Here is a 19,766-nt window from a genome sequence, read left to right as displayed (position 1 = left end):
CAAGGACTAGATAGACCGGGATTGGGACTGGAACGCCAGCCAACACCCAAATTCTATATATTTCTCCAAGTATGTAACAAATGCAACAATGTCAAAGCAATAAACTTTACACTTACTAGTGCATTTCTCTCAAACTCAAGTTATGTTCGACCTCACTCGAATTAACACCTATTGTCCCTTGGCCATAATTAAACTCAGGTTACGTTCGACCTCGCTCGAACTAACACCTATTGGCCCTTAGCCATAATTAAATTCAGGTTACATTCGACCTCGCTCGAACTAACACCTACCAACCCTCTCCCATAACTAAACTCAGATATGTTCGACCTCGCTCGAACAAAAACTAGAAGCAAAAATACACAAGTATAGAAAGTAAGCCACAGAAAAGGAAGCAGATGCAAAAAACAAATCGGACATTCCATTTCATACTTAAACAATTTTTACAAGGACTCGTGGAGAAGTCAACAAAAATACACAAACTCACAAAAAAGAAGAGAAAAACTATTGGTCGCCACCATCAGGATCTTCAACACCTCCACCACCCTGACCGCCGATGCCTGGATCCATCAAGATCGTTGACAAGTCCACCACCCTCATCGCCGATGTCTAGATCATCTCAATCCCTTTTTTCATCATCACTTTCACCCTTAGGGTATGCAATATCATACCAGGCGTTCTCTTCAAGCTGGTCCAAGACTCCGTCCCCCTCAGCATCACCAACCTCAGGCGTGGCATGATCATATCCACAAGCGACCTGTGCCTCGTGGGCCTTATTGCAAGCATCATCAAGGGTGTCAATAGAAATGGGCTCCGCCTTATACAAATCTCAAAACAAGTCTAACTGAGCTTCAGCATGAATCCATCCCTTGTACAGGTCCCGAGGAATATTTGGGAAATCTAAAGTACGTGAGGAAGATGGTGCGCAAGCAGTTGAGCCTTTTCAACCTCTAGAACGTCCACCCGGTCATGGAGGAGGGAGTTGTCTTTCTCTACCTCTCCAATCCTCTCCTCCAGTCTATCATCTTTTGCCTTCGTCGTAGATTGATCAACCTCTCGCTCGTCCCAAAGAGTCATATTCGCCAACTCTAACATCTCCAATTTTCTCCGAGCCTCCAAATGAGAAGACTCCGCCTTCTCTAGCTCGCTCTGATTCTCGGTGACCTTGCCATAAAGAACCTCCATCTGCAGCCGACATTCTTCTAGTTGCCTACACAGCTCAACAACCTGGTCCTGAAGGTCATTGCACTGGGCCTCTTCGACCCTGCTGACCTAGAGCTCTTCCTCCCTACTCCTCAGCGTCCCCTTGAGGATGCTGCACTTCTCGATGACTCTCACCAGCTCGTTATACTTCTCCTTCAACTTTTCACGAAGGGCCTGCAGATTGTCGCCCTCACCAAACCGCCTGTGGGAACTCCCGGTACTTGCCTCGATATTCGAAATATTTATTTTTTAGCATTATAAATATTTTCCTATGCTTATCCTCCCTTCGGGCGCTTTCAATCTCCAAAATCACAGTCTGCAAACAAAAAAAAAAAGAAAAAAAGAGTAAGGTAAACACGAAAATGCCCCTGCCAATAAAGGCAAAAATGAAAAGGACAAAGCACTATGCACACACCCGGAGGGTGAGATCAGCTCTGCTCCTCAATAAGGTAACATAGAGGGCCAAAGGCGGGGACTACATTTTCCGTGTTCTTCAGCAAGTCATGGTCCATAGGGACCGAAATGATCCTTGTAGACCCCTCCAATCTCATCTCGAGTTGGGTAAAACCTTCCTCCATCATTTTCAGGTCAGCCGCAGCAACGTCAGACCCTGAATCATCACCGTCATTAGCAACATTTTTACCTCTATCGTAGGCCGGCAAAGAAGCACCAGCGGTCGGCTGAGACGTCGAGGCCTCCTCTCGCCTCGAAGTCTCGAAGGCATCATCGATCGATCTCTCCATTTCGGCAACCACCGAAGGCATACTGACTTCGTCTACATCTAACCAAGAGGACTCAAATTCTAGCTCAACGTCATACCCGATAACTATGGTCGTCGTCTTGCGCAAGGAGAAATCGCCTGACATTGAGTCAACGGCCCAGGTGACCCTGCCACATACATCTACAGACCTCCTCTTAAGGGGCATCAAGTCCCCCTCATTTGGAATAGGCTCATCGTCTTCATCTATAAGATAACGTAGGGGAGAGGATGAGGTCTCCGCGGTCTCCATGGTCGCATAAGGAATGGAACCAGGCGTGACAGTAAGAGGGGTCGAGGTGCGAATAGAACCAGCTGCCGTCGTAGGTGGGGCAGAAGCCGAAGGCTTAGTCGCTTTTCTTTTTCGAAACGAAGGGCAGGAGCCCTTGCCCTCTTCGAAGGCCCCCTGGTCGATCCTAGGAAAAGCATAATAAAAAGGGGGAAATCAACAAGGTACACGAAAAAGAAGGGAGTCAAGACACCAACAACACAAGTAACTTACTAGTCGAGAGGGGAGCCAGCATAAACCTCTTAAGGAAACCCAGCCACTCACGAATCCCTATGATGTGAGGGAGAAGCTGACCGATCCAACCAGAGATGTCCTCGGCCAAAGGAGGAGGCGAGGTCGAGAGGTCAGAATTAATAACTAAGGAAAATAAACAAAGTACCTACATGTAAGGGAGTAAGGCGCTTACGAGTGCAATTCCAAGTTTCAGGGAAGTCGTCGAGGTTGGCCAACACGTCCTCAGTTTTAACAAAGAAGAAATTGAGCCAGAACTAGCGGTTTGACTTGTAGTCCATATTCACCACCAAGCATTTGCCTCCTCGGTGGCGAAGGTTCAGCATCGTCCCCTTATAAAAGCTGGGGGCGAATAGGTGCATCAGGTGTCGAAGTGTGATCTCGACCCCGACTGACTTCGCAAACTTGGTAAGCATCCTTATGAGCTTGTAGACGTACGTCGTGAGCTGAGCCGGAAAAATACCGTAGAAGTGACAAAATTCCTCTGCTAGTGGGAGGAGAGGTAAGGCATAGCCGATGTGAAAGGGATAGGCATAGAATCCACAATACCTAGGATGGTGATACTACACCGCGTCCCACGCGGCAGGGATCAACTCGTTGTGATCGAGAAGGCCGTATTTTGCCTTAAGCTTTATCAAATCTGCCTTTATCATCGCCGACTTAAGGTTTTCGGACTCAACCTTAGGCAACTTCGAGAAATTAGACCTGACATTGGGGTTACGAGGAAATATCTTTTCCACAGTCGGGAAGCTTCCGTCCTTAACAGCAGCGTGAATGTTATCCGTATGAGGAGGAAGAAGAATCGCTAAAGGGACCGGGTCACTCCCTCGCTAGGTCCAGAAGGTATGTTAGACATATTTTCAACAAAAAAGAGGAAAGTATCAATCAATGGAGAATAAAAAATGATAAGAATCGCTAGAACAGAAGGAAAAGATGAACAATAATGGAAGAGGAAGAAGAAGATGCAAGGTTTCGGTGCATGGATTTTGTAAAGTTTGAAATTATATCCTCACACCCTCATTTATAGGAATCCAAGCGTCATAACCAACAAATTGGCTCATCATTACATGGCACCGTAACCGAAGCGACAAATCCAATCAAAAGATACACTCGAAACGAAGTGACGCATTGGAAAAATGCGTCATAACGACGCATGACGTCATGACGTCACTTTGAAATTCGCGGCTTACGAAGGGCCACATCGCCATCTCGCCCCAATCATCACGACCCGGTCACCTCATCCAATCGTTTCGACCAAAATAAATGGAATCCACTCATCAAGCCCGCTAGAGGCCGGCCTCAATAAGCGGAGGGACTAACTATTGGGTCAAAATCTACCCTAGAATAAGTAAGATAAGATAACACTAAAGAAAGAATTCTCGTTGGTCGAGGTGGACCAGGAAGCAACGAGATCACAATCGAAGAGTCGACAAGAACTGAGGTCGAGATGTCAATAATGATCGAGGTCGAGCATCGTAGATAAAGCTGCAATGGCTAGTTTTCGAAATAGGATATTAAAGAGAATATTTTCTCACATGTCAATCATCATTGTCGGGAGGACGAATCATCTAGTTCATCCTTTATTAGGTGAATCACTCCTCCTATTTACTTAAATTATTTATTACTATAAAATGCTGCATTATTGCACATACCTTTGGGAATAGTTATTGCACATTATTATCACTTTTCTACCATATCTATTCAACACTTATCATACTTTTGAAAGTCACATCTAGAAATATTATTATTAATTAGGTTTAACCCATAATCTTATAAATCTAATTATTTGAATCAAGAATTATATTTTTTGGTCAAACAAAAGTGAAAGAAGAAGATAAACTAAGATTATTGTTTGTGAAAAAAATATTTTAAAATTCGAACTATGATAGTAAAATGTATACTTGCAAATACTAAAGTTAAGTATTTGCAAATAATAGCATGACCACCATTTTGCAATGGAACTTTAGTTTTTAAAATACAGAAAGTTTTATTTAAGGAATATTTTAAGTGAAATAAAGTTTTCACTTACAAATTTCAACTATTTTCCAAATGATGTATATGCCTAAACACAACTTTACCTTTCAATACTATATTTCAATTTCAATTTCATTTTTATTTCAACTTTAACTAAATATTGTCCAACGTCTATCATAATGATAATTACATAAAAAGGTAAAACACGAGAGAGCTATGTAATATTCGAAATGAGTAGGAAAAGAAAAACTTATAAGGTGTTTCATGTGATTCATTGTTATTGGCAAACAAGGGTCAAGGGCGTACATTTGGTATATCAGAATTTGAGCCATATGTTAGAGAAAATTAAATTATGGTAAAAAAAAAATATGGTTAAAAAGAGAAGAAGAAATATTCGTATCCGATTATTTCTAAGCTGTCAAAGTTATCCGACACTATCATTTCCCTTGTTTGTTAAACGTGTTCTATTGGTCATTGTTGTCACTAAGCAAAGACTAGAAACTTGAAACTCCTTTTGTTTGTTTCGACTGTAAGAATCTGGAGGCTTAGAAAAGAGAACTTGGAGCCATTCTGTACCAATAGAAAAAACCCATGTTTCTCTTAATTCTTGGTTAGTAGCTCCGATATTTATTCTTAACTGCAAGAATCAACCAACCCCCTCTTTCCATTTTTCTCTTACCTCTCCAATTTATAAGGCACCCTTTAACTAACATGAGTTGGTTATGGCCATCTTTGGTTATTGTACTGTTAATTTTTCAAGGACCAATTTGCACTTGTTCATCAATTTCTGATCTTTTTGAAACTTGGTGTCAGCAAAATGGAAAATCATATTCTTCTGAACAAGAAAGGGTGTATAGGCTCAAGGTGTTTGAAGAAAATTATGCTTATATTATAGAGCATAATAGTAAGGGGAATTCCACTTATACCCTTGGTCTTAATGCCTATTCTGATCTCACTCACCATGAATTCAAGAACTCTTTTTTGGGTTTGTCCTCTTCTGCTAATGATTTTATTAGATTGAAAACTGGGTCATCTTCTGCTGGAGTTTTCAGTGATGTTGGTGATGTTGATGTTCCTTCTTCTTTGGATTGGAGAGAGAAAGGAGCTGTTACTAAAGTCAAAAATCAAGGCAGTTGTGGTATGCTCAGTTTATTGAGTTATCTTTTAGTTGTATTTTTATAGTGATTTCATTCATGTGGAGGATATATAACTTGTGCATAGTAGAGCCAACATTAGAATTTTTTATAAAGTATTTTGATGATTTTTTTTACTCATATGACAATAGAAACTTGTGATGTTAGTTTTGCCTTTTTCTCTTGTCTGGGAGCTACCCTTTTTTACTTTTCCTTGTATTATTTGACAGGTTGAAGTTCACCACTAATTTACTTCATTGAAACCCAGCCTTAGCACTTACTTTAGGTCCAGTATTTTGATAGGAGCACTTTCAGTTTGGTTAGGAATTAGATGTTTGTATAGGGAGAAGTGTGAGATTTAGAGAATTCTTAGCTTTAGGAACCCTTGAGTTGCCCTAAAAGACAAATTATTAGGTATTGGAATCAAGATGAATTGGAATGAACATTCATATAGTTGTTTTGTTGAAACTTAGACTCATGAGCTCGTCCTATCATGAGTTGATTAGGAATGAACATACTGTTTGTCTCTTACTTTCAATTTTCGTCTCTATGTATGTGAAAACCATTTCTTCAAAGTGACTGGAAGATAACAGTAATAGGACATACTGATACAGTATCTCATTCTTTATCGGTTAGTGGATTAGCGAGAAGTAGTATTACAAAGATCATGAACAGAGCACATCCTAGGACTAAAATATGGTTGAAATGTCATTTGTTTTAACAACTGGAACTTAAACTTCCCCAGACTACTCCTTAGCTCCGCCCTTTCATTGTTTATTGCTTTTGAAAGAACCTTGTTAAATAGATTAGGGGGGATCTCCTCACTATCTTGGTTTGAGCAACTGAAGTGGTTCTTCTGCATTCCAGAAAAGTGTATTTCTTGATCCATTCATTTGCATTACAATCAAAATTGTACTATGAGCTTCAGTTTTAACATCATATATCCCTAAGTTTCAAAAAAATAAAACTTTTACCAGGACTTGTTTTGTGGGATTACACTGGGATTATTGTTGTTGTTGTTTTACCAAGACTTGTTACTTTGGTTAAATCAGCTTTCTTGAATGCACACAATGCTCACCAAAGTTTATTCTTAAAAGTTATCTCTGCCAATATGTTTCTCAGGTAATTTCTTTCTGTTGATATGTCTAGTAGTTTCAGCCTGAACATGATGGAACTGAAGATCTAACCTTTTTGTAAAATATGTTCTGAGATAATATGAGTCAAGTTTGCCCTTGTCCACAACACTGTCATTCTATTGTCTTTCCATTTACTTAATCTCAGCTACTAGCTTCTGTAACTAAAACCAGTTACTTCTGTTTCATTTTCTCAGGTGCTTGCTGGTCATTCTCAGCCACTGGAGCAATTGAAGGTATCAACAAGATTGTGTCTGGATCTCTTGTGAGTCTCTCTGAGCAGGAGTTAATTGATTGCGACAAAAGTTACAATGACGGCTGTGGAGGTGGATTGATGGACTATGCTTTTGAATTTGTCAAAAAGAATGGTGGTATTGATACTGAAGAGGATTACCCTTTTATTGAAAGAGAAGGAACATGCAACAAAAACAAGGTACCTAATTGTTCTCTATCTTCTTGCTTCCATTCTTGTACTAAATCTGTTTTTGGTCCTATATATGTTCTCTTGCTTCTGGATCCCATAATTAATATAGAGAACCTAAGACAAATTTATTCCAGATAAAACAATTATGGACAACATTAACATATGATTGCTTTGCTTAACTTGTCAACTTTGCAGCTACAAAGACGTGTTGTAACCATTGATGGATATACTGATGTTCCCCAAAATGATGAGGACAAGCTTCTAAAAGCTGTGGCAAAGCAACCCGTGAGTGTTGGGATATGCGGCAGTGAGAGAGCATTTCAATCATATTCGAAGGTCTCTTCCATCTCCCAATTACCAATCTCCTAATCAAGTTAGATGGTTTGTGGCAGAGAAATGTAAAAGTTGATGTCTTTGTGTTGCAGGGGATATTCACTGGGCCGTGTTCTACTGCATTAGATCATGCAGTACTGATTGTGGGCTATGGTTCCGAAAATGGAGTTGATTACTGGATTATAAAAAATTCATGGGGAACAAGCTGGGGAATAAATGGTTATATGCACATGCAGCGTAATAGTGGGAATCAAGAAGGGATCTGTGGGATCAATAAGCTAGCTTCATATCCAACTAAGAGTAGCCCAAATCCACCATCTCCTCCATCTCCTGGTCCAAGCAAATGCAGTATGTTTACCTCATGTGGTCAAGGTGAAACCTGCTGCTGTGGTTGGAGTCTTCTTGGAGTATGCCTTTCTTGGAAATGTTGTGGGTTGGATTCTGCAGTGTGTTGCAAAGATGGACGCCACTGTTGCCCGCATGATTATCCTATTTGTGACACAAGCCGGAACCTCTGCCTCAAGGTATATCTCCACTTCTGAACTTCCTTTCTGTATTTGATGCATTTTTTATCCTATTAGGACCCATACAACATGAAATATCAATTTAGAGATTAGAGGAGACATCTCTTGTTATCTGTCTCTCATTAATGAGATAAGCCAAGTTATTGTAAAAAGGTTCACTCATTGCCATTTTATTGTTGGCAGAGATGAAATAACCGGTTGAACCAAAGCCAATTTCTCTTGATGTGCTGTTCATGTTCGCTTCCTTTAACCTTTTGCTACTGTAGTTTTCACAGTTAATTTGTTTTAAATGCAGCGAATGAGCAATGCAACTATAGTGCAACAGCCTCAGAAGGAAGCATTTTCTGGGAAGTTCGGAGGTCTAATTTACCCTTTCTAGGTGTAGGAGTTTACTGCAGCATCATAATCTTTTAGCTATATTTATGATGTTGTGGATTTGCTGCACGAAATTAGCGTTCAGCTAGGGAATTATACTATGTGGCCCCTTATTAATTTACATATATTGTTGTTGCTAGATATTATGTTGTCTGTGTAAAAGCTTATATTGTCGCTGGTGATCAGACGATAATTCCTACTGTAACTCTTGTATCACATTATCAGCTTGCATTTTAGTAGTATTTCAGACATTTCAGTTTTCAGATGACGACCTTGTTATCACCATGTTACTATAGTATTCTGTTAGTAAATTAGTAGTCTACCTAAAGTTGGGAAATTGCAGAGAGTTCATCTGCTATTCCTTTCATCTCATATAGCAATACTAGATTCCTGAAACTATATGTTACATAAGAGTAAACCATCATTTCCATTGAGATTGCATGTTAAGTTGGGCATTCATCTTCTTTTCCTGAAGTCCTTTCTCCCCCATTGATTCTGATAATATCAGGGGCGAAGCTACATAGTCCTAAGGGTGGTCAATTGACCACCATTTTTGAAAAATTACACTGCGCATATAGGTGAAATATTAGGTTTTAGAGGTATATAATATATATTTAACACCCTTTGTTTCGAGTTTGAACACTCTTGATGAAATTCATGCCTTTGCTATTGCATGAATGCAAATTACACCATCTTTTACCTCAGCTTATACAGGGGAAAGCTGTTGCCTCAGATTAAGAACCTTCAATGATTCTAATTGCAGGCTTATGCAATGGTGGATTCTGCAGATAGACTGCTGTGAGCATAGCAAAATACTTATAAACATTGCTATTCATTAATCTCTTTGAGGAAGAGAGAGCATGAGTTAAGATCGCAGCATTTGTTTGTTTGTAGAGAAACTGTTAGACGTTTTATTTAAAATTGAGTTTAAGTTATATACACTAACAATGTAAAAGATATGTATATAATTAGGTCAATTATAAGGAAGTACTAGTAAATTTCTATAATGAAGATTTTCTGGTAAATATGGTAACTGACCGCAATTCTGATATTAGTTTTTGGTTTTGAGAAATTGACAAGGTAATGGCTATTTCATCAGATTAGGGACAAAATATCAGCTGGAAGAAACATTTCCAGAAATCTAACAAACTTTTAGTATGTGCCATTGCTGGACTCTCTTCCGAATGGTGATTTTGGAGGGTTTTAATTGCTTTGTTTTGTCTTTGGGTTTTGCCACTTCTTTGTTCTTTGAATGCGTTTCCGTTGTTGCAATTTTGGATGAGTTTATGTTGAATGCTTCACTACTAATAACAATTAATCACTGTTATAGCTGGTGACATTTATCTGGTGCAACAGTCCAACAGCTTCAAGTGTTGAACTGTTCTTTTAAAGAAGATACATCTTCACATTTTGTCCCCCAAGAGTGCAGCTGGTAGCTTAGTTGGTAACATTTGCAAGCAGGAGCGGAGCTAGCCCTTCAGACACGGGTTCAGCTGAAGCCAGTAACTTTTGTTCAAATCATATATTTATCTTAAAAAATTATTAAATTATGCCCAAATTATTTAATTTAGAACCCAATGACTTAAAATAATTAAAATACTGAATCCATAAGTTTTAAATCCTGGCTCCGCCTCTTGTTTGCAAGTTCTAGTCCCAACATTAGCAAGAAAAGATGTATTGAATCAGTAAGCTGAAATTTGAAGATTATTGTAAAGATAAACAGACGAGATGCAATGTCTGGCTTACGAGGAAGGGTGGATACTGGCGCCTGGCAATGCATAGTGTGTGTTGGCCATCTGTTATTGAGGTTCAAAATTTGCAGCAAAATGGTACAACTAAACCTACTCAACTTTGCAGTGTTAAAGAGAGCAAGAATACTGATAGATCAAGGACTAAGAAGGTAATCAAAGTGCATGTTACTAAAAATTACTCTTGCAGCACAGTTGCTGTCGTAGTTACACGAAATGCTGCACAGTCTTTCCGGTGGTGGACATTGTAATTAGACTGCTGCGACCATAGTAAAATACTCGTGAAAATTTTCATTCATAACTCTCTTTAAAGAAGAAGAGACCATGATTCAAGATTGCAGCATCTATTTGTGTTTAAATAACACAGCCAACTAGCTAGAGAAGATTAAATTCCCCATATGCAAAAGACTATTTTTCCTTTGCTGGTTTAGCTAGCAATCTCACTGGTCCCTACAGTCAAAGATGCTGAGTGCAAAATCACATCAACTGCTCAAAATCAAAGTTGGTATACACATACTCACAAGCCTAAAAAGATCATTCATTTTTGATCAATTCATATTCAAACTAAGGCAAGCTCCCTAATCCCTACTGCCAAAGATGCTGGATGCGAGATCACAATCACATTAACTGCTTGAAATCAAAGATCGTATACAACTACTCACAAGCCTAAAAAGATCATTGCTTTTTGATCAATTCATATTCAAACTAAGGAGATAGATCAAAGTACCTATGACTAAAAAACTACTCTAGCAGTATAGTTTATGTCATAGATTGACAGCAACATCGCACAGTTTCTTTCCAATGATGGACATTGTAATTAGACTGTTGCAAGCATAGTAAAATACTCCTGAAGAGAGAGCAAGATTGCTAGACTGCAACATATACGGTCAGAACTCTCTATAACATCTTTTATGTTAGCCGGTCACTATAAAAGCCAAGTATTCTCGGAACCGATTTTCATGTTATGTTACAATATTTGTCCTATATAACAACACTTCGCTATAGCAGCCAAAAAATATTGAAACAAACAAGATTGTTATAGAGATGTTTGACTGTATTTCTGTAAAATAACAGAGTAACTAGCAAGAGAAGATGCTAAACTCCCATGTGCAAGAGAATGTTCTTCCCTTGCTGGTTTAGCTTACATTCTCAATATTGCTAAAGACGATGAATGTATTATGTATATCACTGCTTTGGCTTGTATAATAAGCTACATTAACTGCTTGAAATCAAACACGGATCACAAAATCTATCTCTCATTTACAAGCCTAAAAAGATTATTGCTTTTCGATCAATTCATACTCAATCTACTTCGAGCTGCAAGGAATACACACAGTTTCCGCAGAAGTTAATCCATCCAACAGCTGAACCAAAACACAAATCAAGATCAACATTATAAAACCTTTCGAAACTAGTATTAGGCATCAAAATTTACAAATTCATAACACAATTCATCATCACCCTGTATATAAATTACAGAAACCATGATTTCCATTAATAATAAGTAACCAACCTAATAAGTCGTTTTTCATCCCGAAGATGGGAAGACATCCTTAACAGCAGAAGCAGCAGTTAAATAATTCAAAGTATTCCTCAAAGTTTCCTTTTCCCGTTTCAATCTCACAGCTGTATCTTCTAACTCAAGCAACGCTTGTTGTTCCCGTGGGGCTCCTTCAAACGTACTCCCAACGAAAAACGAAAACGGCGTCGGAAATAAATTCCGTCGTAAATCTGTTGCCTCTTTTTCAGCTTTCCCGTTCAATCTGTTAGACAAACGGATCACGTCTTTCATGTAATTTTCCACTTCGTTAGCTAAACCTTCCACGTCATCTTCTCCGTTAGCTGACGGACGGTCTTCCAGCCACGTCACCTCAGCAACTAAATACGGTTTGGACCGGACGACTTTACTGACCCGGAACCGTTCTTGTCCTTTACAGATTAGAAAAAACCGGTCGTCGACGAGGCGTTCGTGTTTAACGACTTCGCCTACGCAGCCGACGTCGGCGGTTCCGGTGGCGCTATCGGAGTAAATAACTCCGAAACGGAGGTCGGTTTGGAGGAGTGTATGCATCATTATACGGTAACGAAACTCGAAGATTTGAAGCGGGAGGATTGCACCAGGGAAGAGGACGAGAGGGAGAGGGAAAAGTGGGAGCTCAACGACGTCATCCGAGTTGGGTGAGCTGCCGGTGTGGTGTTTCTCCGGGAAGGAAGAGGCGGAGCATCGGAGAGTGTAATTATTACGACGGCGACGGCGGTGGAGGAATGGTAGTGGGGTAAAGTGATATTGGGGATTAGATTGAGGGGTTAAAAAGAAATTATTAGTAGGGTTTATTAAGTGGGGTTTGTGAGTGAAAGAAGAAGAAGAAGGTAAGATTTGAGGCAAAGCCATGGAAATAAAAATGGGTTCTTGAAAATCAGAGAGTAGACATTGATAAAAACAGAGGAAAAAGAAAGAAAAAAAAGTTTCTGAGATTGGTTATGGAATTAAGGAAAATGTAGTAGCATAAAGTCTATCTATCAAAATCTGTGGATTTGGAACAACTTTGTAAACCTAAATATCCATAGGGGTTGAGTATTTGAATGTGGTGTGCAGATTTACACGTGGAAATATGTTATCTTAAGCTTATGTGGCAAAATGTCTTACTTATGGTGAATGGTTCCTACCGTTTGCAACATCAATTTTTGGATTTTCATTTCCTCATCCTAAAAACAACTGTCTCTCTAAAAGGGAGTTACGTTCCGTCTCTTATTTCTTTAGTTTTATAATAATCAAATTATCCAAGGTATTACTTTTTCATTATTAGTCATAAGTCTTGAGTTATAGTCGGTGGTGGAACCATATGTATTTAACTGACATTAATTCATCAAAAAATTATATTTTTTGCGTATACATATAACACATTGATACTTTAATTTCTTCGTCGATTCTAGTATTTTACACATAAATAAGATTTACTATCGTAAATTCGAATTAATCGATTTTCAAAACAAGTACAGCAGTAATCCGAATACAGGTCCTAATGGAATGATGCACATTAAGTTTTTCACTGCTTTAACTAGTTCACGTTTATGAATGTTTATATCCGTAGTTTACAATTGTTTGATTTGTGGACGAGAATCTAATGCAGGGCACCACGATTAACACATTTTTTTGGGATAGAGCAGAGGGTAAAGAACAAGCCCGGTGAAAATCCAAGGTTGCAACTTGCACGTGTAAAAAATATAAGCTAATAGCTCCACAGCCAATCTGCCACATATTTCTTCGAAGGATCTAAATTAAATATACACGTATTTTTTACAAACCACTTATAAGAATCTTTTATACTCTCTCTCTTTCAATTTACGTGAATTTATTTCTTTTTTAGTCCGTGCCAAAAAGAATGATCACTTTCCTTATTTAGAAACAATTTATCTTTACACAATAATTTATAACCATACAAAATATATATGCCTCATTTTACACCACAAGATCAAAAGTCTTCTCTCTTTTCTTAAACTCTGTACCCAGTCAAATAGGTTCACATAAATTGAAACGGAGGGAGTACTTGGTACTTATACTCTTTCTCAATAATGAAACCAAAATCAAAAGGTTGAATGGCAGAGATAGAACACTTCAGTGCCACTATTGATTTTTTGACCTGGCGTGTTTCATAAGGTAGAGCTCCAAGTTTAATAATGGTTTTCTTTCACAGTACCACTCCCAACAATAGGAGTAGTAGAGCTGTATACGGGTAAAACCGGGCTCATGGTACACCCCGATCCCCGACATGATAAGCTGAGCTCGAGACGTGATAACAAGGGGCCGAAATCGAGGCAAAGGTTTTATCGAGTCGGAGTCTGAGGGCATGACGCCCACCCTCGAGAATATCGGGGTCGTGGTTCGGGATCGGTCCTAGTCTTGAACAACTTCGAAGAACATTATCGGGCAATCAAGCGCGGCCAATAGAAAGCCGTGATATCCGTGACCGACTGGATATCTCGGCGGGGATCTCGGCACGTATCGATGGGGAACCAGTAATCAGTTAATCAGAAGATTTTTTTACCTTTTACAGAGTTGTACTTAGAGTGGGACTCCCCTACTATATAAAGGGGGTCTAATAATTCATAGCACACATTTTGTAACACGCATTCGAATGCAATATATTATTATTTTTCTCTGTTATTAGCTCTTTTTCTTGTTCATCACTGCTAGCCATTGCAAGCCCGAATCGAGAGTGAATATTTCATTAAGGCTGGAATTATCCTCCTCGTGTGGTTTGAATTCATTTCATCTTTGTTTGTTTAATTTAACTCAATTTACCGCTTGGTATTAAATTAATCCGCATATCCTTAAAACCACTTATAAATTTAATTGTTATCCGATTTTGAGGGTAAATAGTTTGGTGCACACCGTGGGGCTAAGAATAATAGTGACTATTTGATACAAACTTCTATAGCACACCCTATTTTACACTTGTTCTTTGGAGTATCTTTGATTTTAGGTTAAAGTTTGAAATGTCAAACTCCCAGTCTGTCCCTCTAAATGTGAATGCTTAATCCGTTCATCATGGCGAGAACAACAATGTAGCACCCGGTAAGAAGATGGCCCTCATTGGCCTCAACGGAGTTTCAGTCGCGTACCCGATCGACGCTCGCATGTGGCTATCAATGCAAATTTGCCTACCGATCCTGAGAACTGCATCTGTAGGGAAGTCTGATCGGTTTCTCAAAATACGCACGACGGAGAAGATGATTGGATCAACTTGCGGGTGATCTTCAAAATGTTGCAGGCTCAACAGGTAGCAATATCCCAACTCCAAAACCAAAATCGCGCCCCAAGAAGACTTGAGCCTAAGCCGTCCCAGGAAGTCACCTGCAGAAATGAACCCGTCACAGAGAGGGCGAATGAAAATGAATCGGGGACCAACCCTCAGATCATAAAGATGCTTGAGGAGCTGACAAAACGGGTAGAATCGGGAGAGAAGAAAATCGAAGCCAATGAGAAAAAGGTGGAAACCTACAATTTCAGGGTTGATCCAATACCAGGAGCACCGCCGATATTAAAAGGCCTAGATTCAAAGAAGTTTGTTCAAAAATCTTTTCCTCCAAGCACGGCTCCAAAGTCGATCCCTAAGATGTTCCGCACGCCCGAGATTCCAAAGTACAATGGAACAACCGACCCAAATGAGCATGTGACCTCCTACACGTACGCCATCAAAGGGAACGACTTGGAGGATAATGAGATTGAGTCTGTCCTACTGAAAAAGTTTGGGGAAACTTTATCAAAGGGATCTATGATATGGTATCACAACCTACCTCCTAATTCTATTGACTCGTTTGCTATGTTTGCAGATTCCTTCGTAAAAGTACACGCCGGGGCTATCAAGGTCGAGGCCAGGAAGTTAGGTCTTTTCAAAGTGAAACAAAGAGATAATGAGATGCTCAGAGAATTCATGTCCTGGTTTCAAATGGAATGGATGGACTTGCCTCCGATCGCGAATGATTGGCTCGTTCAGGCTTTCACCCAAGGACTCAATGTTCGAAGCTCGTTGGCTTCACAGCAGTTGAAATAAAATTCGGTAGAATATTCGACTGTTACTTGGGCCGACGTACATAACCGATGTCAATCAAAAATCAGGGTCGAGGATGATCATCTTGGGGACCCGTCCGGGTCTGTTTACCCCATCAAAGCCATCGACAGAGTCAAGAGAGACGTCGATCGTGAACCAAGATCAAACAGGGATCGGTATCAGCCATACAATGGAGACCGGAGAGGTAGTGGGTCTAGGCGAAACCCTATGAGAAATGAAAGGAGGAGTGATCGAGGTCAAAAATAACCGGGGACTCATGAGCAAAAATAGTTTTGACAGGCCCATCGGGCCTAAGGAAGAGCCAAGGTTATCGTAGTACAATTTTAACGTCGACGCAGCCACCATCGTATCTACTATCGGATGCATTAAAGACACCAAAAGGCCTCAACATCTACAGCCTGATCCAGCCCAAAGGGATCCTAACCAAATGTGCAAATATTATGGCACTCACGGCCACAGAACAGAGGATTGCTGACAATTAAGAGAGGGAGTAGCCTGGTTATTCAACAACGGACATATCCAAGAGTTCTTGAGCGATCGAGCCAAGAATCATTTAAGAACTTCAGTACGTCATTAACATGATCATCGGCGGGGTTGACGTTCCCTAGGGACCGATGTTAAAGCGCACTAAAGTATCCATCACAAGAGAAAAACAAACTCGAGATTACGTGCCAGAAGGAACCTTGTCTTTCAATGACGAGGATGTGGAAGGGATCGTGCAGCCCCACAATGATACACTGGTAATATCTGTACTCGTAAATAAATCTCGAGTTAAGCGTGTGTTAATTGATCCAGTTAGCTCGGTCAACATCATCAGATCGATGGTCATGGAATAGCTCATTCTACAAGATCAAATCGTGCCTGCAGTCCGAGTTCTAAACGGATTCAACATGGCATGTGAAACCACCAAAGGGGAGATAACATTACCGGTGAATGTCGCTGGGACCATCCAGGAAGCCAAGTTCTATGTAATCGAAGGATATATGAGGTGCAATGCTCTGTTCAGGAGGCCATGGATCCACAACATGAGGCCAGTGCCCTCGACTCTGCACCAAGTGTTGAAATTCCCAACACCGGGAGGGATTAGAACAATCTATGGGGAACAACCAGACGTAAAGGAAATGTTCACAGTTGAAGAGGTGGTCCAGATATTCACACTTAGAATGACAAAAGATACGAGCTCGATCGCCAAAGAAGGAACCAAATAACAATCACCGACACCGGTCCTGACCGAACCGGAGAAGTAGGGGACAGGTGAGGACGATGACTACAGCTTCCCCAGGTCCTTCATAATACCCGATGATTCTGATGCCACCAAATCAACGGTCGAGGACCTGGAGCAAGTCGTACTGATCGAGCACTTTCCCGATCGTAAGGTATACCTCGGCACGGGGTTAAGTACCGAGCTTAGGAAAAAACTCATTCAATTCTTTATAGCTAACATAGATTGCTTCGCTTGGTCCCACCTTGATGTGACAGGGATCCGGCTGAAAATAACCACTCACAAGCTGAGCCTGGACCCGAAGTTCCACCCGATCAAGCAGAAAAGGAGGCCCCAGTCCGAAGTCAAGCATGTATTTATCAAGGACGAGGTATCTAAACTCCTTTAAATAGGGTCCATCTAGGAGGTCAAATATCCGGATTAGTTAGCGAACGTAGTGGTCGTCCCTAAAAAGGGAAACAAATTAAGAATGTGTGTAGATTATAAAGACTTAAATAAAGCATGTCCCAAAAACTCTTTCCCTTTGCCCAACATCGATCGCATATCGATGCAACGGTCAGCCACGATATCCTCAATATTCTCGACGCTTAGTTCGGGTACAACCAAATTCGGATGGACCCGAGAGATCATGATAAAACGTCATTCATCACTAAGTACGACACCTACCGTTATAACGTAATGACATTTAGACTAAAAAAATGCCGCTGCAACTTACCAACACCTAGTAAATCGGATGTTCGAAGAACAAATAGGAAAATCAATGGAGGTTTATATTGACAATATGTTGGTTAAGTCCCTGCGAGCAGAGGACCATTTGAAACATTTGCAGGAAACTTTCGACATATTGAAGAAATACAATATGAAGCTGAACACGGAAAAATGTGCATTCGGAATCTTTTCCGAAATATTTCTCGGATTCATGGTGTCCAATCAGGGGATCGAGATCAATCCCAATAAAATCAAGACCATAGAAAAAATTATTGTAGTGGATAATGTCATGGTCGTACAAAGGTTAACCGGGCGCATAACCGCTTTGGGTCGATTCATCTTGAGGTCCTCCGACAAGAGTCATCGTTTCTTCTCACTGTTGAAGAAGAAGAAGAACTTCTCATGGACTCCGGAGTACCAACAAGCCTTGGAGGAACTTAAACAGTACCTTTCAAGCCCACTTTTGCATCACATTCCGAAGGAAGACGAACAGTTGTACCTGTACTTAGCGGTATCCAAGGTGGCGATAAGTGGAGTCCTGGTCCAGGAAGAAGAAAATACGCAATTTCATATCTATTATGTTAGCAGAACTCTAGGCGAGGCCGAAACTAGGTGTCCTCGCCTAGAAAAATTGGTGCTCGCTTTGCTAAGCGCCTCTAGGAAACTAAAACCATACTTTCAATGCCACCCCATATGTGTTGTAACTACTTACCAATTGAGGAACATAATGCATAAACCTAAACTTTGGGGATGATTGGCCAAATAGGCCCTAGAAATCAGCAGGTACAATATTAAAAATTGACCTCGGACTGCTATCAAATCTCAAATCTTGGCAGACTTCATGGCCAACTTTACGTCGGTCCTAGTACCAGAAGTCGAAAGAGAATTATTGTTGAACTTGGGGACATCATCGGGAATATGGACCCTCTTTACGGATGGTTCCTTGAACGCAAAGGGGTCCGGACTTTGCATAGTATGAAGCCACCGGTAGGTAATGTAGTTAGACAATCTATTAGAACTGTAAAATTGTCTAACAACGAGGCCAAGTATGAGGCCATGATTACAGGTCTCGAATTGGCTAAAAGCTTGGGGCAGAGGTGATAAGCTAAGTGCGGCTCCCTCCTTGTGGTGAACCAAGTTAATGGGACGTTCGAAGTCAAAGAGGAACGAATGCAAAGATACCTGGATAAACTGCAGGTAACACTACACCGGTTCAAGGAGTGGACTCTGAAACATGTACCTCGGGATTAAAACAGTGAGGCCAATGCTCTTGCTAACTTGGGATCGTCGATCGATGATGATGAGTCCAACTCGAGGACAGTCGTACAACTCATGATATCGGTAGTGGAAGAAGGTCAAGCCGAAATAAACTCAACAATCCAAACCTGGGACGGGAGAAACAAATATATAGAAAATCTGAAGACCGAAAAAGTGCCCTCAGATCCTAAAGAATCGAGGGCTCTGCATACAAAGGCGGCCTAGTTCAGCTTTTCCAAAGACGGTACCTTGTTCAAAAGAATGTTTGATGGCTCACTCACGATATGTCTAGGACCGGGAGATACCGAGTACGTTTTGAGGAAAGTCCACAAAGGCACCTGTGAAAATCATTTGGGCATCGAATCGCTGGCCCGAAAGGTAATCAGAGCATGTTACGACTAATCGACATGGAAAAGGACACAAAGGAGTTCATGCGAAAATGCGACGAGTGTAAGAGGCATGTTCCGATGATTCATTAGCCGGGGGAGCTGCTACACTCGGTCTTGTCACCTTGTCCATTCATGAAATGGGGAATGAACATTGTTGGTCCCCTACCATGGGCACCCGATAAGGCTCAATTTATATTATTTACGACTGACTATTTTTAAAAATGGGTGGAAGCCCAAGCATTTGAGAAAGTCAGGGAGAAGGAAGTTATTGATTTCATTTGAGACCATATAATATGCCGGTTTGGAATGCCGACCGAGATCGTATGCGACAATGGGAAGTAGTTCGTCGGCAACAAAGTGAGCAAGTATTTTGAAGACCATAAGATCAAAAAGATCTTATCGACACCCTATCACCCTAGTGGAAATGGGCAAGCGGAGTCCACGAATAAAACCATACTCCAAAACCTCAAAAAGAGGTTGAACGACGCCAAAAAAA

The 19,766-nt window shown here is 40.5% G+C and overlaps 3 protein-coding genes across 3 annotated transcripts; 2 read left to right on the top strand and 1 right to left on the bottom strand.

Annotated features, from left to right (window-relative positions):
- The first annotated feature begins 4,917 nt into the window (after positions 1-4,917).
- Positions 4,918-8,636, top strand: LOC104221854 (low-temperature-induced cysteine proteinase). Its single transcript, XM_009772991.2, has 5 exons — positions 4,918-5,589; positions 6,915-7,150; positions 7,337-7,477; positions 7,567-7,998; positions 8,294-8,636. The coding sequence occupies exons 1-5, from the start codon at positions 5,163-5,165 to the stop codon at positions 8,375-8,377; spliced, it is 1,320 nt and encodes a 439-aa protein (XP_009771293.1). The 5' UTR covers positions 4,918-5,162; the 3' UTR covers positions 8,378-8,636.
- A 2,878-nt stretch (positions 8,637-11,514) lies between these two features.
- LOC104221853 (uncharacterized) lies at positions 11,515-12,649 on the bottom strand. The gene has a single exon (XM_009772990.2). The coding sequence runs from the start codon at positions 12,511-12,513 to the stop codon at positions 11,650-11,652; it is 864 nt and encodes a 287-aa protein (XP_009771292.1). The 5' UTR covers positions 12,514-12,649; the 3' UTR covers positions 11,515-11,649.
- Positions 12,650-14,884: 2,235 nt separating this feature from the next.
- On the top strand, positions 14,885-15,676 carry LOC138890510 (uncharacterized). The gene has a single exon (XM_070173903.1). The coding sequence runs from the start codon at positions 14,885-14,887 to the stop codon at positions 15,674-15,676; it is 792 nt and encodes a 263-aa protein (XP_070030004.1).
- The last annotated feature ends 4,090 nt before the right edge of the window (positions 15,677-19,766 follow it).

This window comes from Nicotiana sylvestris, chromosome 4 (genome assembly GCF_000393655.2).
Source record: "Nicotiana sylvestris chromosome 4, ASM39365v2, whole genome shotgun sequence".
NCBI lineage: Eukaryota > Viridiplantae > Streptophyta > Magnoliopsida > Solanales > Solanaceae > Nicotiana > Nicotiana sylvestris.
This window is presented reverse-complemented; position numbering and strand designations above follow the sequence as displayed.

Excerpts from the sequence above, each read along its gene's own strand:
- LOC104221854 (XM_009772991.2), top strand. The coding sequence starts at position 5,163 with ATGAGTTGGTTATGGCCATCTTTGGTTATTGTACTGTTAATTTTTCAA. Across the intron at positions 7,151-7,336 it reads GAACATGCAACAAAAACAAG|CTACAAAGACGTGTTGTAAC; the intron begins GTACCTAATTGT and ends TCAACTTTGCAG. Across the intron at positions 7,999-8,293 it reads GCCGGAACCTCTGCCTCAAG|CGAATGAGCAATGCAACTAT; the intron begins GTATATCTCCAC and ends TTTTAAATGCAG.
- LOC104221853 (XM_009772990.2), bottom strand. The coding sequence starts at position 12,513 with ATGGCTTTGCCTCAAATCTTACCTTCTTCTTCTTCTTTCACTCACAAA.
- LOC138890510 (XM_070173903.1), top strand. The coding sequence starts at position 14,885 with ATGTTGCAGGCTCAACAGGTAGCAATATCCCAACTCCAAAACCAAAAT.